This window comes from Archocentrus centrarchus (assembly GCF_007364275.1).
Source record: "Archocentrus centrarchus isolate MPI-CPG fArcCen1 chromosome 18 unlocalized genomic scaffold, fArcCen1 scaffold_23_ctg1, whole genome shotgun sequence".
NCBI classification, from domain to species: domain Eukaryota; kingdom Metazoa; phylum Chordata; class Actinopteri; order Cichliformes; family Cichlidae; genus Archocentrus; species Archocentrus centrarchus.
The window spans coordinates 85304-110784 of NW_022060145.1; the positions used below are offsets into that span (position 1 = coordinate 85304).

General features: G+C 40.5%; 1 protein-coding gene across 1 annotated transcript in view; it reads right to left on the reverse strand.

Moving 5' to 3' along the window:
- pde5ab (phosphodiesterase 5A, cGMP-specific, b) overlaps window positions 1-25481 on the reverse strand; it is a 63138-nt gene that overhangs the window by 29854 nt on the left and 7803 nt on the right. The window contains exons 4-11 of the mRNA XM_030722743.1: window positions 24240-24329; window positions 23421-23492; window positions 22953-23042; window positions 22637-22774; window positions 9265-9332; window positions 3262-3370; window positions 3097-3181; window positions 634-809 (exon numbers count right to left, since the gene is read on the reverse strand). Of these exons, the coding sequence (XP_030578603.1) occupies window positions 634-809; window positions 3097-3181; window positions 3262-3370; window positions 9265-9332; window positions 22637-22774; window positions 22953-23042; window positions 23421-23492; window positions 24240-24329 (828 nt within the window). The remainder of the gene's footprint in view (window positions 1-633; window positions 810-3096; window positions 3182-3261; window positions 3371-9264; window positions 9333-22636; window positions 22775-22952; window positions 23043-23420; window positions 23493-24239; window positions 24330-25481) is intronic.

The following is a 25481-nucleotide window of genomic DNA, read 5'->3' on the forward strand; positions in this document are numbered from 1 at the left end:
GAATGTCTTGATGAGTCTCTCAAAACACTTCATCACCACAGAGGTGAGTGCTATGGGCCTGAAGTCATTGGGGCTGCTGGGGTGTGGTTTCTTTGGGACAGGGACTATAATGGACTTTTTAAAGCAGGTGGGAATGAACCACATCCTCTAAGAATGCCAGAGTCAGAGGCTCAGACTAGTTAAAAACAGCAGAAAATGAGACAGAGGCAGAGAGTTCAGAGACAGGCTGAAATGAGAGCCCTTATAGCAGCAAGCTTACCACCAACAGTGACATGATCCCTTTAGTGCAGAGAGCCAGATACAACAGAATAATGAACAAAAATGACAATGAGAGATGGCCAGCCACAAACACCAGCACCATTTTGGAACCTAAAGTACAGCTTCTTACTACTACTCAGTACTTCGTACTACTCAGATCATTAAAAAGCTCCTCCCTTGTAGTTTTGGAGTGATCCACCACCTTCCTCATGACCATCCTCACCCCATTTTTTTTCTAGCTTTTTGGTTGATATTCTGTCTCTCTTTATTGAAATGAAATTACCATAAAATTAGACTGTTCATGTGTTTCAAAGTGAACAAACTTACACATTTAGCAGGGGATCAAATAATTATGTTAATCATTGCATGACTGACCTCCAGAGTGACCTCCTGCTTGACCATAGCTCTCTCTACAGTTTCATACATCTGTGTGTTCTGGATGCCGAGACCACAGAAGATGGCAAATGCCTCCAGGAACTGCTCATCATTTCTGTTGAATGCCTTGATGGTGCTTGACACTTCATCCATTTTGTTCACCAACTGACACACACCTACATGTAAACACAAACACACATTACTTCATCCATTTGGTAATGTCTACACTTCACTTTCAATAGGCCCTAAAACCTTGTAAACCTTGTTGTCACTGGATCAGTTCATTTTTCATTAAACATTAAACAACACCCTCTTAAATGTACCATCCATCCATCTTCTTAACTCTTTAACCAACTCAGGGTCATTAGTTGGCTGGACTCTATCCTTACTGTTTTAGAGCTGTTACTGTTTACTGTTTTGGACAAGTCGCTAAACGAACATCGCCAATCCATCACAAGATACCAAACATGTCTTTAGTAGATGATTTGCACTGCTCCAGCAATAATTAAGCCCCCGCCTCAAAAAAAATTTGATTTGCATTGTTTTGGGGCCCTATAAGAAAGGAAAGAAAGGCCCATTTCACTGAAGGAAAGAGTGGAAATAACCTGCACAGTAGACATACCATAAATATAACAATTTAAATAGAACTATAGCATCAAGTAGCATATCACAGCATTAATCTTCACAACAAGGTGAAGGTGATGAAATAACACTGCACAGGAGACAGAAATAAGACAGCATAGCAGAGAGGCAAGAAAATCATGCTGGATGAGCTACTGGAAAAGAATGTGTGTTTTGGTCTGATGCCTACAGAACCCAGATGAGGCTGTTAACTGGTGACAGCGAAGGCCACAGATGAAGGAACTGATAAGCCTGCTACTGTCCCCTGTTGTACAAGGCAACATCTTGCATATTTCAATAACTGTGTAACTGTGTCTAAGTCTGTGTATAAAAGTTGGACTAAGATAGTGAGCGGAGTCAGACTTGTGTGAAGCTGCACTGACTGATTGTATTAGGCAGCTTCGACAATTCTGAACCAGAGTACTCTGTAAACCTGTTTGAAATGGCTTTATTAAATTTAGTAATTGACTCCTTATCCTATGTGTTGTGTGAAATCTTTCCGATCAACGAACACGCGGAACCTAAAAGAATGAAGGTGGTTTTCAAGTTCTCTTCATCATCAGTGTCATGATGATTTGAGCCATCCAACTAACAGCAACAACTAGCTAATTAGCCAGGTTTATGCAAACACCTTTATACACTGCTCAAAAAAATAAAGGGAACACTCAAATAACACATCCTAGATCTGAATGAATGAAATATTCTCATTGAATACTTTGTTCTGTACAAAGTTGAATGTGCTGACAACAAAATTGTCAATTAAAATCAAATTTATTAACCAATGGAGGCCTGGATTTGGAGTCACACACAAAATTAAAGTGGAAAAACACACTACAGGCTGATCCAACTTTGATGTAATGTCCTTAAAACAAGTCAAAATGAGGCTCAGTATTGTGTGTGGCCTCCACGTGCCTGTATGACCTCCCTACAATGCCTGGGCATGCTCCAGCAAACAGAAACACTAAATAACCAACTAACCCAACAAGCATGTCTCTGGATGGAAACCGGAACTCCAGCACCAAAAGTCTATGCAGGCACAAGAAGAACATTGAAACATCTGACTGAAACCAGAATCTAAACCACCATGCCACCATTGAGAGATGTCAGTTGTTTCAAAGCATGCAGTGCTGTGAATTTACCTTATGCTTTCATTTGTTTTGAGGAGGACACTTGTCTAGACAAGTTGTCATCTATTAGTATTTTGCTGAATTAACTGATAATAATTAACTGATAATACTGCTTCCCTTTGGTAGTATTATTAGAAAGCATTACACACATTTTCATTGTTATGCAGATGACACCCAGCTTTATCTATCCAGAAAGGCAGAAGACGCACATCAATTAGTTTGGAATGTCTTAAAGACATAAAGGCCTGGATGACCTCTAGCTTCCTGCTTCTTAATTCAGATAAAACTGAAGTTATTGTACTCATCCTTACAAATCTCAGAAACATAATGTCAAACTAGATACTTACACTTACAATCTTTTCACTCTGTGTATATATAAAACACTGTGTATTTAATCTCTGGCTCTCTTCCACAGCGTGTATTTTGTCCTAAATCCCCCACTTCCCCAACTAGATGACTAGTTGGGCCTGAGCCTGGAGGGTTTCTTCCAGAGGTTTCTTCCTGTTAAAAGGCAGTTTTTCCTTCCTACTGTTGCTAAGTGCTTGCTTGTAGGGGGTTGTTTTGATTGTTGGCTTTTCTTTGTAATTAATGTATGGTCTTTAAAGTGCCTAAATTGTTGTACAGTTATTATTCTCTTGTTATGTTTAAGGACATGGAACACAATAGTACTTTCATATTGCTAATGCTAATATTCAGGCAGCAAAACAAAGCCTACCAATGACTTTGTCCTTCTTGCCATTCCTTATGGGAGTGCAGAGCAAACTCTTTATCTGGTTGCTGGAGTGATCTGGGTTTTCACTCTGTGAGAACAAGATGGATAATTACTCACTTTGGGAAAAGGAAAAAAGGAGAAAAAAAGAGAAAAGATAAGAGTACACACCGTCCAGGGAAAGCGCTGATCCTTGGTGACGTCAGCAATGTTGAGAGGCTGCATGGTGTTTTTAACATACTGAGCATACATATAGTTAATCTGACTGATATCATGGTCCCTGAGGAGAAACACATAAAAACAGAAGAGAAAGAGCTTCAGAAGTATGCATTCAGTACCAAGCTCACCTGGAGTAACTCCTTAAACCGTATGACACCATATCGGGACTACATATAACATAAGAAACATAAAACATAAGAAAACAGAAAAGGGGTATTATTCCCCCAAATTTTTACAAATTCTTTGAGATTAAACTTGAAAAAAAAATAGACATAACAATAAAAACAACTGGTCAATAAAAGTGTTTGCATAGAACTTTTGTAGTGCATAGAACTAAAAGAGAATGAATACTTGTATAAAATATATGTCACATAATCCCATCATGGCTAGGCCCTCTACACCATGGTACTGTTCCTTTAACTGACTTTGTAGCCTGTGCCTTTTTGCTTGCTGCAGTGCAGTATCCTCATTACCTTCCAGTTGGAGCTGGATTAATTTAAAAATGCCTGTTCAAAAATATAGCTACCAACAACCCAACAAGTGTTGTTTCAAATGCCCCAAAAGAAATGTAAAAGGGATGTAAAAAAGAAAACAAAAAACCAACCACTTTTTTATTCCCCTGCTAGGTTTGCTACAACCCTGCTGGCAACCTGTTGGGTGGGTGGTGAAACTAATGTTTGGCAGGAAATTGTTACAGCATTTAACTGCATTTGAAACCACAAACTGAAAGAATTTACTGTGAAAGGCTAAATATACAAGATGTGAGCTGTTAAGTAAATTTCTTTTAACAGACACAGCCTTGTCCAGAGACCGCTATGGCTTATTTTGTAGATGTGCATATCTTGTATGTGGAAATTTGCCACTGAAAGCAGAAGAGTCCTTTTATTGGTCACTCAATCTTATAATTTCTTACACATTCACTAGCCACTTTGTTAGATACACCTGTTGAACAGCTCATTAATGCAAATATCTATTCAGCCAATCACATGGCAGCAACTCAATGCCCTGTCCCTGTCCAATTGTTCAAAATTAAGGTAAAGCTGTGGGTGCGTCTGGGACGCCTTCAGGTTGTATAGGACAAAGAGGGAGTTTTAGCTGGAACTACAGAAAAAGGAGGCTGAGGCAGCTGTCAAGTTGCATCAGCTGGAGCTGAAATGTTGAAAGTTCTGGTCCTACATCTGTTGGTCCACTACCTCATTCGTAAGTAATAATATTTACCTTATTCTGTTTTTTGCCTTTTTTTTTTTTTGTGAGTCATGCATTGAAAGCTTTTTTTCCATATTTGAATGCATAGCAACTGCATTGCACTGGCCTCAGGATATCAGGCCTGTCATGCTGTTGTGAAAGTTGACAGGTAAGGCTCAGTTAGCTTGCTCTGTCCTTTCTGCCAAAGACAGTTTAGTTTATGCAAAGCTAAAAAGTGCCATTCTGACAACTTAAGAATGTGTGCCCAAAGCTTATCCACAGATTTCTGGAAGAGCACACGTAGGCTGCCATGACACCTGCTACTTCCGCTGTACAGTTTTATACTTCCGGTTACCCAGAGTCAGAGCCACAGTTAATGACAAAATTCAGTTACTTTGTGCTGTAACAGGCGGCTTTATTAGTTGGAACATGAGCTCAGATTTAACTTGTGCTGTTGTCGGTTGTCTCTACAGTAATCCCTCACTTATCGCGGGTGTTACGTTCCAGGACCACCCGCGATAAGTGAAAATCCGCAAAGTAGGGACCCTATATTTATTTTAATACTTATACATTATTTTAGTAGTTTAGTAGTAACTATTTTATTCTGTAAATTTGTTCTTTTTCCCCAAAATTATACTCCCCAGTTGCACCGTATTTTTCCATATGTTTTAAGTTTTCCTTTAATGTACAGCCTCTTTTTTTTTACGTTATTTTATTTATAGTGTGACACTACAGTATACAGCCTACACAAAGCTTTAACAATGCTTGTCTTCCATATGTAAACACGTAGCAGTTAGCAAGATGAAAGCTGCGTGTCTCCCCGATCACAGCCTTCGGCTGGTCCAGTGTTTCTGTTTCAGTGATCTAAACATTCTGATATCCAGATAAGTGAAATACCTTCCACAGAATAGCTGCTGCATCACTACATGATTTCCCTAATCTTGCAATACAGGAACAGCTGACTGTCTCGATCACTCCACTTTCCCTTAGGATGACCCATGCTAAGTGCTTAGCTTGGCCAATGCTCTGGCTCAGCTCTACAGCTGCTTTAAGGAAAATAACATTGCCTTGTTTGTTAAGCATTACTTTATTGATTTTATTGCTTTGAAGGTAATCTGGTGCTCTTATAATTACATGATTCCTTGCCATCAACACCTTCAGAAAAAACAAGGTAATTGATAATGTTGATGTAGCTCACTTCTGGCCATAATTTCATGTCATTTACACAAGTGACGGGTGAGGCACTGTTACCGAATTGTCCTCGCTGCTTTTTAAAACATCCTTGCAATGTATCCACCTCCGGTGTGGTACAATTTAGGCCAGATAAAACAAACTGCAGTGTCAAAATGTTTAAATGAACAGCAAGTGTGTAAGCCCGCAACCGTAAACAACAGCGCAAAAGGAAGTAAAATACTTTTCCAGAGAGAAGAAAAAAAACTCTTTGATAGGTGGTGTTCTGCAAGCAAGGGTAGTAATTTGGCTTTGTTGTGTGAGCTAATGCTTATGGAGGACTTTAAGAACTCTGTGCGTGAGTGTACTGCACTGTATCTGAATGAACAGAGGGCTTCCACTTTGCAGCAGGCTGCCACCCTGGCAATGAGTTTATCTTGTCTCACGATATGAATGCTGCAGAATGTGGCCTTCCCCCTCATAGTACACCTTGCTTTCAATGCACCTGTTGAAAAGGCTTAGAGTGCCATTGGTTTAAGACCCAACATAAAGAAACTATGCTTTTTTTACCACAAATCCTTCCGTGCATTTCCACTTCCCCCAAGTTTGTACAAGGAAGCGATAAAACTAGAGGGCCAAATGTGTTTGCACCTTTAAAAAAATGACCACAGCAAAGAGTAGGACCCAGAACTGGAAAAAATCTGCAGCATTTTGTTTCTGTTGGCTGTGGTACCGCATGTAAAATATCGGGAAACAACCGAAAGGTAACTAGCACACACAATACACCTTGCACAAGCATGTCGGCAACAACATTGACCACTTTACTAGGTTATGTTGTAGCTCTGCAATGATCCAGCGCTGACATCTAAAATCAGGCATATGCTGGAGGAGGTGGCTGTTGAGAGGGAGGTCTGGGCTTCACTGCTCAGGCTGTGGCCCCTCGACCTGGCCCCAGATAAGTGGAAGAAGATGGATGAATGATTGTATTGTATTGTTTTATTATCATTTTAGATTTTAACTTTTATTGAGACGCGTGTCATGAATTGTTGAACAACAAGCATTGTCCATAATGCGTGGCACAATGTGCTACACTTTTAAGAGTTCATTAGTTTTTTGAATGTCATTTTCTCATTTTTTAATGATGTGTAAACACTGTTGACAGTAATGCATTTTCACATATTTAACATCATATTTAACTTTTTTTTCTTCATTGTGTGTTTGGATATAACGTGTAGTGTTCATAATGCACAATGTGAGTTAGCAACATACTAGACATATTAGTGGATAATTAGACATGCAGTACCAATCAAAAGTTTTGACACACTTTAATATTGTATTTTATTTCATTTTTTTAACTATTACAGTATTTCTGAATTGCTAAAACTCCATTCCCTTAACCCAATCCACAGTGGCCTAAATTAATTTGTCAAATCATACACTCTTTTGGCCAAACCGCTAACATAGTTCAGGCAATTAGACACATCCGGTGAAACCCATTCACTCTTTTTTTGTGAAACAGCAAACACATTCTCAGTCACTAAACACGCCTCATACGTGTGTTGCTAAACCTTAAACATAGTCTCAGTCATTTCACACCTGTGTTGCAACACCGCTGTCATCTGTTACACACAGCACCTCACAATTGAACACACGTCCAATAGTGTGACCAAACCAACTGGGAAGGATAAAAGTCACTTTAGTGTGCATGTGTCACATGTACATCTACAATGGACAATGAAGGAAATGAGTTTCATGGTATATGTGTCCCCTTACCAAATGTACATTTACTTGCATGAGAAATTTGTTTTAGACCGAAAAATAAATATAACTGATTAAAGTACACAAGTACATAATGTTTGGTTTCAGCCAACAACAGTTTGTTCAGGGTATGTCTCTAACTAAAAGATTATCCATAACAGACGCAAGTACTCTCTCTTGGCAGCCCCTGATGAAGACTACACAATGATAGAAATGGAGACTTCGAGGTCACCCTATTGTTGAAATTCTCTGTTTTCCACATTTTGTTTTTTAATGATGTAACTAAGATTGATAAACTGTGACTATATGAAACTGTAAACTGAATTAGAAGGTGCCAGCACTTAATGTCATACGCATGGGCATGCAGTCCTGAACCAGATTAATCTGTAAAACTGTTTGAAATGGCTTTATTAAATGTAATAATTGGACTCCTTATTCTGTTGTTTGTGTCATTCCTGTTCGATAAATGAACACGCAGAAATCTAAAGGCTTAAGCAGTACACACTCATGTTATTTAAATTCCTACAACAGACACATACAGAGAGGCAGAGGATGAAGAGCGTGTGTGAGACGCGGCAGACGAGGAGGAAGGAGACAAGGACGAGGATGACCGAGAATTCCCAGAATTGAACAACGACCACATGCAGTTGGCAGGAGCTCCCTTTTCACGCAGCATATGAATGTCCCTGGCGGAGTGGCAGTGTCACCCTCTGTGCAGACATTGATAAACAGGGGGTCCTCCATCGCCATGCTAACCTGGGGCCATACAAAACTGGACATCTCCTCACATTCCTGGGTGGTGTTAACTTAGTCTAATATGATGTTTAAATCAGGCAGTTGCTGAAGGCTGACGGCAGCCATCCTGCTTCATATGGCAGCAAAACCTGCAGCAAGCAGGAGGGACTCTAAAGGGTCTAAGTCTAAATGCCTTAGCTTAGGTTGTATGTATACCTTATTATATTTGACATTACTATACTCATGATTATTTATTTATTTTTGCATTTAAGAAAATGTTTTATTTAAAAAAAAAAATCATTGTAATATGGCCTGTAAATAAAATTAAAGTTTTTGACAGATGCTGTAAGCAGTTAAATTATTAAAAACTCAACAATTTCTAAAACGGAAACCAATGGGCAGTGTGTTTTTTTCTCTTTTGAATATTTATTATTGCTCATTAATAAGACAAAAATATTTCTTATCCAATTGCTCAACGTATACTGCACATCTCCATTGACTGCCACAGAGCAGCCTCTATGATTATCAGTTGAATAATCGATAGAATATTTGGTTAGTAAAATAATTGATAGTTGCAGCCCTAAATAAGAGTGCACATTTACCTCAAAACTACTGTGTCCTTTGCGTGACAAACAGGTTGTTACTGAAGAGCTGTCAACTTTAACCTAATGGCAGTGTATAAAACCAAAAAAAGAGACAGCTTTGTGCTGAAAGCCCACAACTGAATATCTAGGAGTTTTGCAGATGAAGGAGATAGATTACCTTAAAATGATCCCATTGGGCTGCAAATCAGCTCAGTAAACATAGAGTAATAGACTCAACCCCTCTGTCTTGTCTATACTGTGACTGATGGGGCACAGTAAGACTTTCATTAATGCCAAAACATTGCATTGTTTTTCTATTTCTCCATCTGCATGATGATAGATCCTTGTGCAAGTGCCCATTATACAAATGTCATCTAATGAACTCAGGGAGAGAGAAAGGGCAGTTTGCAAATTTAAGAAAATATTATCAAAAAACTGTTGGAAATAGCTAGAGTATTCCTTAAGGCCTTATTACGAAGAGAACACCATTTTAACAGGCATGTGCTGAGGGTGATCCGCTTACCGTTTGGGGGCATGTAGGACTTCACCCAATTCCTCATAGTCCATGTGAAAGACACTGGAGAAAGTGTTCTGCAAAGAGAATAAAAGCTAGTTTAATTGTCTGACATGTCAAAATCATAAGTAATGTGGTCAGGACTTGTGGATGATGTAGTTTGATGATGTGTTAGGGGGGTAACACGAGGTAGAAAATGATATTAGAATAAAAAAAAATACCAAGACAATTTTCCCTGCCCTTCAATTAAGCTATTAGAGCTAAACTCAACATTCAGATGCCTTAGGTTAAGTGGAGGTCTTCTGCACAGTACCTAAAACAGATTTCCTAGCATGAAAAAAGGAATGGTGATCTATTACCCATGAAGCCTTGCTAGAATGAGTTTATTTTTAATTCCAGTCCTCCTTTCTCCTTTCCCACCTTATAGGGACTTGTTTTTCTCAATCTGCACTCCCAACCCTTCACAAAGGATTTTTTTTTTTTTAGTTTTAAATAGGTTGAGACAGGGTGTTACAGATGAATCATGTTTCATCTGTAATAGGTAAAAATTTACCCCTATCATTGCACATACATACACACACCTTTAATATTTGGCATTAGTTCAACCTGATCTTTTTAATTGAGTTTAATAAAATGGTTTAAACAGAAAAAAGGACCAAGTGATGTTATGACATTTATTGAGATCTTTGGCAAGGGAGATGGTTTATAACAGGATAAAATGGGATAATGGAATTTTTTTTCCAACATGTGGGAACACACAACACAGGAAAGCTAAAGCAATATTTACTATTACTAGTAGTAGTTAACCAAGTAAAAGCCAGCTATATAAATCACCAAGTGTCTACTCATGTTGGGCAACTTTCTTAATGAACAACACAACTCCAGTGCTCTAGGTAAGCAGAGCACTGGAGAAAGACAACAAAAGGAAATAAATTTTACACAAAGTACAGCCATGTATGTTGCTGAAGTAACGTTTTAATAAATCTGGCAATCTTACTATTACTATTAATTACTATTAGCTATCAATGTTGGTTTTCTAGAAAATAAACTTAATTATAAAGTCACTGTGCTTTCAGCCTTCTGAGTTTTTCTTCATAATGTGCATGTTTTATGGAGCATTATTGTGTTATTGGATGCTATTTTGTGCTAGCATTTATCTCAAGTATTGTAACCACATTATAATCACAAGCTTTTATCTTTCTCAAAAATAAAATACTTTCAGTTTCTTAAATGCTCAAATCTTAACTATAGAGGCCACAGATTAAACACACAAGTCATTAAAACAATCATAGTGGTGGTTTGTGTTGATAGACAATGGTCTGTTTTGCTGTTCAGGTAGGAGGATTTGTTGAGAAAATTCCAAGGAAAATAAGACAGACTGTGAGGACGACAGAAAATGTTTAAAGAAAACAGAACATAGCAGATGGTTTAACAACTGTAGAGCCTGGTAAATACATGCAAACACACAAATACTCACACTAATGATATAATATGTTCTTAGGGGACAATTCCAGATTTATTTCTACTGGGGACAGTTAAACAATGCAGAAGAACAAAACACTCCCAGTTCTGAGCCAGATGTCAGACCCTAACATATTTCATCAAAGTCACGCACCAAACCAAATGCCTACATCCACACATGCAGTGCACAGCAGCACACTCAGACATAGTGCAAAACATCCAAACATATATTCATGCATATGTGCATCCATCATGTACATATTTGCATGCAAAATGCCAAACACCACATGGGTGCATGCCTTATATGCAAATAGAACACACACAGAGCATACTTGGTGTATGAGACACAGGCACTCACATGCAAGTAGATATACACACATGCCCCCACTCACACACACACACGCACACACACACACACACACACACACACACACACACACACACACACACACACACACACACACACACACAGACACACAAAATTCTCTTCAAAGCGATGGCATGCACTGCAGTAAAATGAAGTGAGCCACTGCAGGCCAACATCTTAAAACTCCTGTTATTGTTGGTACAGTCAGTGTTTAAAAACAGCACTTTCATTTAGTAGACTTCATACAGGAATGCTCCTTTCCGAGACAAAATGTTATGTTAAAATCCACAGACCTGTGGGTCCTACACTGACACCTGTATACAGAGTGCTGTCTGGTAGATAAGAACAGAAGAAGTCTCTAATCTCAGAGTAAATGTTTAGTAACAAAGAAAAGAGGTGAGAGCGAAAGGGGGGTGGGTATAAAAGAAAGGAGACAGCTAGTCTGACGATTCATAAGGTCAGGTGAGGGATAAAGACACACAGAGTCTATGCTTAAAATAAAGCAGTAATTTGTAAAAGGTGTCAGTTCACCCAAAACCATAGAGAACTCGGGGTGAAATGGTTGTGTCATATTTATCACTATCACAGACACACTTCAAACTTAAACCAAAGTTTGGATGGTTCAGATTCTGACTTGCTGTTTAAAAAATAAATTTATGCACACACAGGGATGCACACACACAAGCAACAGAACAAGAGTATGTGTTTGTTGATTGTTATATTCTTCTCTTTCAGTTGCTGTTTGTTGTGGGGGATTTGTGTATGTGAGAGTGTTTCTTTGTATTTTATTACAGATGCAGCAATTGGTGACAAGAGAAGCTGACATTTATGATGTCAGTACAAACCAGCTGATAAGAACAGCATAAAAATCAATGGCATGTCACAGGAACAGTGGCTTTAATGAAACTAATACAGTGTATAGCCACCCCAAATAAGAGGTCACATCTCACTTGTGGTTACATCCCCTGTAAATGTCTTGGGATTATTTAGGTGTTTAGTAGTTATTGAGATGTAGAACTCTGACTTGGCCTTTTTACTTAAGGAGGCTGAACAATTTCTGAGCAAAATATTTTTTAAAAATCAGCCTTTTCTGACATACGTAGCTCAGGAGGTAGAGCAGGTTACCTACTAATCAGAAGGTTGGTGGTTTGATCCCTGGCTGCTCCAGTCTGTGTGACAAAGTATCCTTGGGCAAGATACCGAACCCCAAATTGCTCTTCAATGTGTTCATTGGAATATGAATATTAGATAGAAAGCACTTAGGTTTAGAAAGAAGTGCTTGTGTGAATGATGCATGTTGTATAGAGTGCTTTCAGTGCTCAAGTAGAAAAATGCTTTTTAAGAACCAGTCAGTTTATTGTAATAAGACTCCTGTACTTAAACTGAAAAATGCAACATTCTCAACTGTCTTAATGAACATTTTGTTTTCTCAGGGTATTTATTTGAATCAATACATCCAGAGTTAAAACAGATCAATGAACAGGAAAACAGCACAGCATGATAACTGCTGCTGATAAAGTGGTAAATGATGCAATGGACTGCAAAAAATACTGTTCTACTCTTTTTCGTGATTTGTCAAAGGCTTTTTTGACCATGCCACCTTAGGAAACAGACTAGACAAGATTAGTTTATCTGTGAAGGCTGCAAGTTGGTTTTGAAATCACTTGCATTCCATTTTTATGTAGATGGCCCAGTTATCTATTGTTCATCTTTTTCAGTAATACAAACCCTCAAATTTCTGCAGTCTGCTTTGATGTTGTTCAGTCCCATTTAGCACAACATAAGATGGTGCTAAATGTAGGTAAATCCAAGTTCATGATAATCTCAAACAGCAAAGAGTTCGCATCTAAAATTCCTAAGATCAAAACCATTCAAGGAGCTGAAATGAAAATGGTCACATCTTATATTTAGGCATCAAATTTGTCATTTAAAACCAATTTTGAAAAGCTTGTGTTCAGGCTGATACTTAGAGTTCTTTTTTAGGAATAAATCTTATTTCTCATGTGAGCAAGTACTTGATTTCTGCAACTTCTTTTTCTTTTTTTTTACCTTAACTGGATTATGTGATCTGCTCTTTATGAATGCACCTGGTCAGTATCTAAACAGGTGGAATACTATCTATCACTGTGCTTTCCTTTTTTATTACTGGCTGTGGAATTTGTTTACATCACCGTTCTCTGCATGCTGCTGTTAAGTTACCATTTCTGTATGTCTGCAAACTTTCCCACTGGTTATTTTTGTATGTAAATCTCTGTTTGGACTGGTTCCTTCTTATAAGTGTTTTATAGCCAGTGCTCTCACAATATTACATGAATGTTTGTCCCTAAAGCCAGAATGGAATTAGGGAAAAAAAGGCTTTTAAATGCACTGTCCAGGGGTGGCTGAAGCTCAGGAGACAGAAAAGGTCATCTACTAATTGGAAGTTTGGTGGCTTGATCCCAGGCTGCTCCAGTCCATTTACCATTTTCCCTGGAATAATGTACATATGTAATGTGTGTGTATATATATATATATCAGCGGCGGATGCTGGTCTTTCAAGGAGGGGAAGCTCAATTTCGGCCTACATCATAAAATGTGTCGGTTTATTTATACAGCAGCACCCGCTGGACAGAAACTGCGATAGAAGTCAGAAAGAGTGATAGAAGTCAGTCTCCAAACACAAGCAGCTACAAAACCCACCAGAAATAGAAGCTCGATTTGTCTCTAGTCGTCTTTAACAAAGAAAACGCCGCTAAGAGGATTAGGAAAGTCTCCGGTTCAACTCAGAACAGAATGAAAATTTAAAAATGTATAATAAATAAGCATGAGAATAGTTCTATTGGTCAGAGTGACTGCTGTTAATGGTGCTCTTGTAATTATCTGTTACTGCATATAATTCAGATGTAGGTGTTCACTGAACGTCAGTTTCTTTATTTGATATTATTTGTTATATTTGTTGTAATTTCTACTGCTCATTTGGCCAGGTCTCTCTTGATAAAGGATAAAAATAAAGGACGTGTGTATGCCATTGACGAACGTAGTTGTTACACATTTTGCTGTGAGGTGGGTGTAAAACCCCACATATTCCTCGCAAATTAAAAATAGCTGCTAGATATATACTGCAACCATAATATGTATTAACATTTTCGCTATGACAGCAGGGTTTACTAATGTTTCACCAATGCAGTGTACAGCGAAAGGACCCTGTTTTCTGCTGTAATGTGATTCTGCCTTCTATTATGGAAAAATAGAGCAATGAAAACCTGTATGATTAACCAGGACCAATAGAAGCCAGTGGCACCCACAGTCCACCTAATCTTTGGAATGTGTGGATCTGCTGATGGTTAAATAGAAATTGTAGAGTTACACATCACGATTTGAGGTCCTGGCACCTTTTGAGATGTGGAAATTTGGAAACAAGTCCACCTATCACTTTCCATCTGTGTATCACAGTTAATTTGTAGTGATTTCTTTCTGTGCTTGCTTTATGTGTGTGTGAGGATAAAGTTAGCATCAGTGTCAGTGTGTGAGTTTTCAAGCACTGAACACCTCTGAAGAGGACAAGCCAAAACAAATGTTATTGCTCGCTGAGGACTCTAACACTGTGCTTTCTCTGTAAAGTAAAAAGACAGCACAGATTGCTTTATTGTCCAGCGGTTCATTAAATGGTAAATGGACTAGTTCTTATATAGCGCTTTTCTACTCAGTCAGAGCACTCAAAGCACTTATACAACCTGTTTGCATTCACCCATGCACTCCCATTCATACAAGCACTTCCATTTTTATGAAGCTAAGTGCTTTTAATTACCTAACATTCACACACATTCATACTCCGACAGAACGGTCAGAGAGCAACTTGGGGTTAAGTATCTTGCCCAAGGATACATTGGCATGTAGCCTGGAGTAGCCAGGATTCGAACCGCTGACCTTCCGATCAGTAGGTGACCTGCTCTACCTACTGAGCTACAGCCACCCACTCAGTAGTCTGATTGTTCCAGGCTTTTACTGCAAAATACACTAAAAGCTATGAAATAAGTCAAAATTTGGTTAAAAAAACTACTCTGACCTTAGTTAAACTAACCCAATTTAATTAAATTAGGATCAACAGACAGCTATTCCAACTTTAACTTAAAACCACATTATTGAAATTACTGAATTATTCAATATGATATAATTCTACTTAGGGGGATGATGGTAGCAATGTAACTATCACTGATATACCACAGATTTACCGTATTTTTCGGACTATAAGCTGCTATTTTTTTCCCACGTTTTGAACCATGCGGCTTATAGCCCGGTGCAGCTTTTCTGTGGATTTTTCTTTAACCACCAGGGGGCTCTTTAGCAGGATATGAATCATGGGACGTCAAAGTTGGAAATCAAAGAAGAAAGCGCCAATTTTCATTTAGCACAAGTACTAGTAGCAGGCACAAAAGAGATTTTTTTTCAAACTCCCTCATCATGGAAACCACAAAAAGAACTTCCTATGATGCCGCTTTTAAGTTGAGGGCTATCGACCTGGCACTACAGGAGGGAAATAGAGCCGCTGCACATAAGCTCGGCGTGAACGAATCAATGGTTCGGCGTTGGAGACGGCAGCGGGAAGAACTCATTGAATGCCAAAAGACGAGAAAGGCTTTCAGAGGACATAAAAGCAGGTGGCCTGAACTTGAAGATGTTCTTGAGGATTGGATAAACACTCAGAGGGCAGGTGGCCGAGGTGTATCCACCATGCAAATCCGGCTGAAAGCCAAATCGATTGCCCGCCAAATGAATATTGACAATTTCAATGGAGGACCGTCATGGTGTTTCAGATTTATGAGAAGAAAGAACCTGTCCATCAGAACACGGACAACTCTCTGTCAGCAACTTCCCCCGGACTACCAGGAAAAAGTTACAAATTTCCGACAATTTGTTGAAACAAAGATCACGGAGAACGCCAGACAACATAATAAATATGGATGAAGTGCCATTGACATTTGATATGCCTCTGACCAAGACTGTAAACAAGACAGGTGCATCATCCATTTTGGTGAAAACCACCGGACACGAGAGGACACATTTCACCTGTGTCCTGGGCTGCACCGCTTCTGGGAAAAAGCTCCCCCCGGTGGTGATTTTTAAGTGCAAAACTATGCCGAAAGACCAACTCCCGAAGGACATTGTAGTTAAAGTCAACCAGAAAGGATGGATGGTAGAAAATCTGATGAAGGACAGGTTAATGGAGTGCTACGGAAAGCGCCCAGGAGGATTTTTTCACCAGAAAAAAGCGCTGCTTGTTTTGGACAGTATGAGGGCCCACATCACCGATTCGGTGAAAGCAGTCATCAAGAGAACCAACTCAATTCCTGCTGTTATTCCTGGAGGTACAACAAAGTATTTGCAACCCCTTGACATCAGTGTGAATTGAGTATTTAAAGCAGCACTCAGGGGTGAATGGGAGGCTTGGATGACTAGCGGGGATAAATCATTCACAAAAACTGGCTGAATGCGAAGAGCATCATTTTCTGAGGTCTGCCAGTGGATCCTAACAGCGTGGAGCAGAGTGAATGAATCCACCATCACAATGGGTTCCGAAAGGCTGGACTGCTGCGTGAAGAGGGCACCACAGCTTCGGAGCCAGCTTTACCCCGGGATGACAGCGGCACGGAGAGTAACACGGACATAGAGACAGAAAGGGTATGTGACGAAGCTGTTCTGAGGCTGTTCAACTCCAATACCGAAGAAGATGACTTCAGTGGTTTCAGTGCGCAGAAGGAAGATGAATAAACCAATCAATAACTTCTCTGTTTTGTTTGATCAGCACTTTTACTATGTTACAGGCACCATAACATAATCAGTTCAGTTAAAGCTAAACTTGTCAACTTTTTCTTCTTTTTCAACCTTAATAAATTTGTTTACAAATTAATGTGATGGTGAATTGACTTGTTATGACTCAAATTTTGGGTTGTCTGTCCCCCTCTACTGAGTGCCGAGTCATTGTGGAAAACCGACAGCGGCGGAGATACCAGCGGCTATACCAGCACCTACAAATTTTTGGGAAATTTTTTTTCCAAAAAATTTGTAGGTGCAGCTTATAGTATGGTGCTCCTGTCTCTCTTCACCCAAGCCCACACTCCACTGCTCCTGCAGCATTTGACATTGCTAAACACATAAAATTAGTTCCTCTGTTTCGTGAGGCTGAGGTCGACTCATACTTTAATGTTTTTGAGCACGTGGCGGCCGCACTGAGCTGGCCCGAGGAGTGTTGGCCACTGCTGTTACAGTGCAAACTTGTTGGTAAAGCACAAGAAGTGTGTACTAGCCTGTCTATTGAGTATAGTCTTCACAATGCCATCATTAAAAAGACTGTGTTGCAGGCCTATGAACTTGTTCCTGAGGCGTATCACCAGAAATTTAGGAGTTGTGAGAAGTCTGACAGCCAGACATTTGTGGAATTTGCACGTGAGAAGAGTCGGCTGTTTGAGCATTGGTGTCAGGCTAGCAAAGTGAAGGATTTTGATGATCTTAAAGAGCTCATCCTGTTGGAGGAATTTACGAAGTGCTTGCCGGAACAGGTGGCCGTTTACCTGAATGAACAAAAGGTGACGCTGCTCACCAAGGCAGCTGTCTTGCCTGATGAGTTCATGTTAACTCATAAAACTGTATTTTCCACTGCTGTCTCCAGCGGTGTGCGAAAACGGGTCCAGAGAAGAAAGTGAGATTGTTTGTGTCTGGTCAAAATCACCGGACTGTGGGTGGTGATAACCTTGAGTGCTATTACTGCCATGAAACAGGGCACCTAATTGCTAGGTGCCCTGTGCTTAGATAAAAAGAACAGCGGAAGAGTCAGAAGTCCCCCATGTCTGTGGGTTTAATCTCCCTGCTGCCTGAGATGCTCTCACCTCATGAGTTGCAACCTAGCCGTGGGGTGGAACCTGGTTTTGAACAGTTCATCACCAAATCTAGTACTGGGGAGGAGAAAGATATGGTGCAGGTTACTATTCTTCAGGATACCGGGGTTCATCAATCTTTTATGTTGGACTCTGTGTTGCCATTGTCTGATGAGACTGCATGTATGCAAGATGTGCTGGTATGGGGAATCGAAATGAGTGTTATCCGTGTGCCGTTACACATAGTGTACTTGCATTTGCCTTTAGTAACCAGACGTGTTAAAGTTGCAGTGAGGTCCGGTTGCCTGCTGAGGGGGTTACGTTTCTTTTGGGGAACGATTTAGCTGGTGGACGTGTTTTTTCCACCCCAGAAGTAGTTGATGTGCCTGTAGCTTCAAGCTGTAGCTCAGACGCATCAGTGTTGGATGCGTCAAGTGTGTTTCCCGCTTGTGCTGTTACTCATGCGCAGTCACGTAAATTTTCCGATGTTGTTGGCTGTGCTGACACGTTTATGGCTGCGTTAGATGAAGTCTCTTGCCTGCTCCAGTGACTCCTGCTAAGGGGAGTACACCCACGGTTCAGGGTGACGCGCTGGAAAAGGGATCTGAGTTGAGCTTAGAGCTAAATAGGGATTTGTTAGCAGATGCTCAAAAAAACAATTCATCTTTAAGTGTATACATGACCTCTGCTGCAGCCTCTAGCGAAGAGAGGTACCCCGTTTATTTCTTCATACAGGACAGAGTCCTCATGAGGAAATGGTCTCCTGATCCCAGTGGCCTGCACAGTATTACACAGGTGGTGGTACCACAATCCTATCAGTTACAGGTACTTAGTTTGGCTCATGATTCTGGAATGGCTGGGCATCTTGGTCTTAAAAAAACCTACCACCATGTGTTGCGCAGTTTCTTTTGGCCAGGGTTAAAATCAGATGTGCTGAAGTATTGCCGCTCGTGTCACGTATGTCAGATGGCAGGTAAACCAAACCAGACTATCCCACAGGCACCTTTCCACCCTATTCCAGTGATAGGAGAACCTTTTAAGAGAATCATCCTAGATTGTGTGGGCCCACTACCAAAAACCAAAGCTGGTCACCAATACATACTTACGGTAATGTGTGCTGCCACAAGATTTCCTGAAGCATTTCCCCTGCGATCGCTGAAAGCAAAAACGGTTGTGAAGGCCCTTACTACATTCTTTTCTACGTTTGGGCTACCACACGTTGTTCAAACGGATCAGGGTACAAATTTTATGTCCAGGCTGTTTGTACAGGTTATGAAGGAGTTGGGAATTAAGCATGTAACCTCCAGCCCATACCACCCAGAGTCACAAGGTGCTTTAGAGAGATTTCATCTGACTCTGAAAATGATGCTGCGGAAGTTTTGTCTTGACACAGGTAGAGATTGGGATGAGGGTTTGCCCTTGCTGTTGTTTGCCGTGAGAGAAATCACTTAAGAGTCTCTAGGATTTAGTCCCGCGGATCTTGTGTTCGGTCACGTGGTACGTGGACCTCTGCATCTCCTCAGAGAAAAGTGGTTGTCGGAGACTCCGCAAGCCCAACATAACATGGTGGACTATGTTAGTAGCTTTAGAGAGAAGCATGCCTGCCAGTTAGCGCAGGAGAATTTAGCTCATGCCCAACATAAGATGAAGGTTCGTTATGACAAAAAATGTGTTACCAGGGATTTTGAGCCTGGTGAAATGGTGTTGGTGTTGCTGCCCTTATCAGGATCCAGCTTACAAGCGCAGTTTGCAGATCTGTATCGTGTGGAGCGAAAGATTAGTGATACAGTCTATGTGATCCACACTGCAGATAGAGGAAAGAAAAACAGTTTGCCATGTTAACATGTTGAAACGCTATATCTCGAGAGACAGCTCAGCTGCCCTAGTCCCTGTGTGTTCTGTGTCTCCCTACAGACCTGATGATGGTTTGACCGGGAGAGATGACGTGAGAGTGGGTCGGCTAACAAATTCTGAGGTGCTGAATAATCTTGAGTCATTCCTGGCTGACCTTTCTGCCACTGCTAGGGCTGACATTCTTGCCCTCATAGAAAGCCACTTGTTGCTTTTCTCTGACCATCCCCAACAAACATCTGTGCTATGTCACGCCATTGATGTGCAGGGTCACCCACCAATCAAGCAACACGCGTATCGCGTTAACTCTGCTAAGTGTGCGATCATGCAGCAGGAGGAAGAATATGTGGTCAAACACGGACTGGCAATTCCCAGTGCTAGTGCTTGGAGTTCTCCCTGTGTCCTGGTTCCAAGACCTGATGACACCTCTCGTTTCTGTAATGATTATCGGAAAGTGAAGGCGATCACAAAACCAGACTCATTTCCTCTCCCGAGGACGGATGACTGTATTGATCGGGTTGGTTCAGCCAACTACATAACTAAGCTTGACCTGTTAAAAGGTTATTGGCAAGTGCCGCTGACCCCACAAGCCTCAGAAATTTCTGCTTTTGTGACTCCTGATCATTTTTTACAGTACACAGTAATGCCGTTTGGGCTGCGGAACGCACCCGCTACGTTTCAGCGCTTAATGCGTAAAGTACTGGCCGGAGTTTGTGGTTGTGAGGCGTACTTGGATGATGATGTGGTTTATTCATCTACTTGGTCTGACCATTTAGAAACCCTAACCCTTGTGTTCAATCGTCTTCAGGAAGCCTCACTCACATTGAACTTGGCTAAATGTGAATTTGGAAAGGCTACCATCACTTATCTGGGAAAGCAAGTGGGCCATGGTCAGGTCTTGGTTATCAGCGTCACCTGTGTTCCCACCTGTTTCCTCTCCCCTTATCAATCCTTCTGTGTATTTAAGTCCCGTTTTTTCATTGTCTGTTGTCGCGTCATCGTCGTTTGCTCCCCGGCTGTGTTCCTCCTGTGTTCTTCTTCGGTTTTCAGTTTATGCCCAGTTGTATTTCCGTTTTGTCACTTTGTTCCTGGCTTTACCCTGCATTACGCTTAATAAAGACAGTTTTCCTTTTACCTCGTCTGCCTTGGAGTCCCCTTCCTGCCTGCTACACAGCTGATCCTTGACAGTAACAGCCAAGATACAGGTATACAGATATTCTCGACTTCCCTGTTCCACAGACAAAAAAAGCGCTAAAGTGATTTCTCGGAATGTGCGGATATTACCGAGGTTTTTGTAAGAACTTTTCTAGTGTGGTGGCGCCCCTTACTGCGCTGGTGAGCCCTCTAAAACTGTTTGTATGGACATCCGCGTGTCAGGCTGCTTTTGATTCCGCGAAGACCCTATTATGTGGATCGCTGGTCCTTGTCGCTCCAAATTAAGCGCTTCCTTTTAAGTTGTAAGTTGATGCCAGCGCCTGCGGTGCAGGAGCCATTTTTCTTCAAGAAGATACAAACGGTGTGGATCATCCTGTCTGCTATTTTTCTAAAAAAATTTAACAAACACCAGTTAAATTACAGCACAATCGAGAAAGAAGCGCTTGCAAGGATCCTAGCACTCCAGCATTTTGAGGTTTATGTTGGGTCCAGTGCGGAACCAGTTCAGGTTTTTACCGATCATAACCCATTGGTGTTTCTTTCCCAGATGCGCAATTCGAACCAAAGGCTAATGCGCTGGTCTCTGCTTTTGCAAGATTTTAACCTGCAGATTCACCACAAGAAAGGAACTGAAAATGTCCTTGCAGACGTCTTGTCTAGGAGTTGGAATTAAAAACTGTTTAATTCTTGGTGATGGGGGTGTTACGTCTGTAAGGGTATGTGTGTGTGTTGGTTGTAATATGCTAATTTGTTTGTGCAGGTGCCTGGTTTCGATTGGTGCAGTGTGCTCCCGCCTGCGGACGATTAGCTGCGATAGAGGGGCACGCCCTATTTAGGAGGCTGGATGGACAACATGGAAAAAGAGAGCATCATTTGTGTCCCAAGCGTCCGACCAGCCACCATAGTAAACATGTGTTGTGTTCCAGAGTGGGTAGGGGTGAGCCACCAGTTTGTTTCTGCAGTTTTCTCCTGTGTTGGTTATAAGTAGGGAGGTAAGACTGTATCATTTATTTTGTTTCTTTTTGGTTTAGGTCAGACGCCAGATCACGGTAGTTTTTAGTTCCCATTTTGTTTATTGTTTTGGCCTGGGCTCACCCTGTGTTTTTGTGTCTGTGAATCAATAAAGCATTGCTGATATCTTTTTTACATAGACGGTTGATAAATATGTCTGTTTTCTATTTACCGTGGAACACACATTTTTTATTGCTCAAAGTTTATATCATAAGATACATGAACAAAGCGGTCTAAAGAACATCTCTTTCAGAAGACAACAGTGAAAGCCCCTAAAAACAGCCGATGATAATAAATGTCATAATCTGTTCCTGTGGAAATCATTTACACACATATGAAAAGAAGTGGCTGTTACATGTTTAAATTTAAATTAACCTCATTAAGGCACTGCTTTTTTGTGCATTTGAGGGCACTAAGAGCATTCATTAACTCACTTAAAATGACATCGAATCAAAATCCTCCTGCTCTGCACTGTTAATGTACTGCATTTAACCAATCATTATTGTACAAATCAGACATCTATTCAACCAATCAATCATAAAAGTGGAGTTTGCATTCTTTGAAAATGGATTTGGGACACTAAGTGCAGGAACACTGGCATGTTGTAAGTATGTGTTATAGTGTGTGTGGTGCGTGTGTGTGTGTGTGTGTGTGTGTGTGTGTGTGTGTGTGTGTGTGTGCTAACCATTGAGTCTTCATCAGCAATGAAGACAGTACAAGCCTGGGCCTGCATGAAGGATAGGATGGTTCCGGCAATCTTTCTTAGTAAAACCTCAAGACACTGCTGCTCCTCAAAAATCAGACTGGCCAAGTCCAACAGCACCTGCGCTCGCGCACGCACGCGCGCGCACACACACACACACACACACACACGCACGCACGCACGCACACACACACACACACACACACACACACACACACACACACACACACACACCATTTATCATGGATCTGTGCCTAAATGTGCCACACTAACCTCCAGAAAAAACATTCACACCCACCTGATTGCGTCTGTTTTCCAGTTGCGATGTCTCGTACAACTGCGCGTTGTGCAGTACAACGCCTGAAAAGGCCAAATAAGCTGAAAAGTCCTGTTGGTGAGAAACAGAACAATATCTGAGCACCAGAGAGGGAGGGAAAAGATAAAGGGAAAAGTGCATGAAAAAAGGTAAATCAGTGATGTAGAGAGCAGAGACAGAAAGCAAGCAACACGGAGAGATGAAAGATGATAATGAGGAAGGACGTGGAGAAAAATGGATTTTAGTAAAGTTAAGTTTTATATGCAGCATATCTGAGAGCTTCTTTAAAGTGGTAAGCACAGTTCAGGCTATCTTTTGCTAACAGATATAAGTCATATTACACAACACTACTACTACAAAGTAACACATTTTGACAATATCTAGCTGATGATTCAAAGGTATTTGAATTTAAAAAACACAATGTTCTTTTAGGTGTAACTGGGGTGTTACCTTTTCATCTTGCTCAGTGAAGGCTCCACCATCTATGCATTTCTTGTTGATTGCCTGAGCCACTCCAACTACCTGCGATAAGTAAAATAACAAAAAAGCAAATCTTAAGCGCTAATCAGCAAATCTTAGCAAAATAACTTTAAACTAGGATTGCAATGAAAAGACGAGCATTATTCCAGCTTAACATCAGTCTGTATGCACACCGATGTGACCATGTTGATGTTGTTTCATACTGAAAGAATAGTAATATCACATCCATTTAAACAACCTGCTAATTTTTGTTATTAAAAGTTATTCTAATAGGAAAAGTGATACCTTGGTTTGCATAAGACAAATCAAAGTTCTTTTAAAATGGAGAATGAGGACACAAATGCCATGTAAATTTTTAATAGCTGCAGCTATCTGCCAGAGGCAGAATGTGCAAATCATAAGTCATGTCATAATGCATGAATTAGCTTTAGCTCTCAAAAAACTTTAGGGAAAGCTGGTACTGGGTAGACATAAGCCAAACTCTTTTTTGTCAGTTTTAAAAGGACAGAAAAGAAACTCCTGAGAAACTCCCGGTAAGCTCTGTGTGGAGATTCTTACACCTAAAACCCAGTAGAAATTTAAAAAAAAAAAAAAAAAAAAAGGCTATCAAAAAAATAGCTCTGTTAAACAGATGATTGAAGATCTCTGCTTTATATTCTCAGGTAAAAGGTAAAAGCTAGCACATACTGGACAAGAAACCTATCTTGAATTTAAACATCTCTGGGTAAAGTTTTAAAAAAGTTAAGAAAAACCCATTTGCTCCTAACCCTGTTGGTTACCATATCTTACCTCATCTCTGTGGTTCTTGATAGGCAGACAAAGGATACTTTGGGTTTTGTAACCTGTGATCAGGTCAACCTCAGCGTTGAACCTGGGATCCTGGGGAAACAATGAAATGCATATAACCTTGTGGAGCTGCCATCAGATATTTTGGTCCTGATATTAGCTTTGAACAGCATGGTCATAGTGTTGGTTGTTTCAAGGTATGAATGAGCTAAACAAATACAACATTTAGATAATGGGGAAAATGTGTGTTCAAGTATCCCCTGTGAGATAATAGCTTCAGGCTTCAAATTCACTGAATAATCAGCTGTGTTCTGTGTTTTTGTAGTGCATTAATGTACTACCACCCACCAGCTGACCTTTAAACACTTGGCTTTTTTGTCAATTGCTGTAATTCTGTACACCCAAGCGATTTGTGTATTTGTATGTTGATAGCCCTCATTGGTCTACACACCACTGTATGTAAATACCATGAAAACAACACAGGCACACTATGCATCATGCCATACTGCACAAGCCATAGTAACAAGGTTTGGTCATGCCATAAAATAGGTGCACATCTCAGTGCTTTTCATGGGGCTTTCATGGGGGTCATGTCCAGTGCTGCAATACAAAGTTCAACAGGCAAACAAGGTCTTGTACTGGCTGCTAATATTATTTACAGAAACAGCTGTTTTTTTTTTCCCCATAGTAACTTATGTTCATTGGCTTCCTTCCTTTAGATGTGAAATGTATTTAGGAAAATGTCCATAAGGCAAAACACAAACTCCAACAGAGAAAAACATGAAACAAATGTCATGATCCTGGGCCGGTGGCCCAGTGCTTTGTGTTCTTTTGGTTATGTTTGGTTATCTATGATTATGTATGTTTGGTTTCTCTCATGTGGGTCTTCAGTTGGTTATGGGTTTGTGCTTAGTCTGCATTATGTCTTTGTTTACTTCCTGTTTTAGTTTGATAGTTTAGTACTCCCTGTGTGTCCTGTCTAGTTGTCTTCCCTTGTTGATTAGGTAGATTCTGTTCACCTGTGCCCTGTGTTCCCCAGCTGTTTCTTGTTACCCACCATTGCCTTCTGTATGTATTTAAGCCCCTGGGTTTGCTTTGTTCTTGGTCGCGTCATTGATGGTTGTTCTCTGCTGTCCTGCATGTACGTCTGTTTGCTCAAGTCAAGTCTAGTTAGTTTCACGTCTCTCCGTTAAGTGTATGCCAGGGAGAGCTCATGTTAATGTCTGTCAGATTGGGGTAAATAAA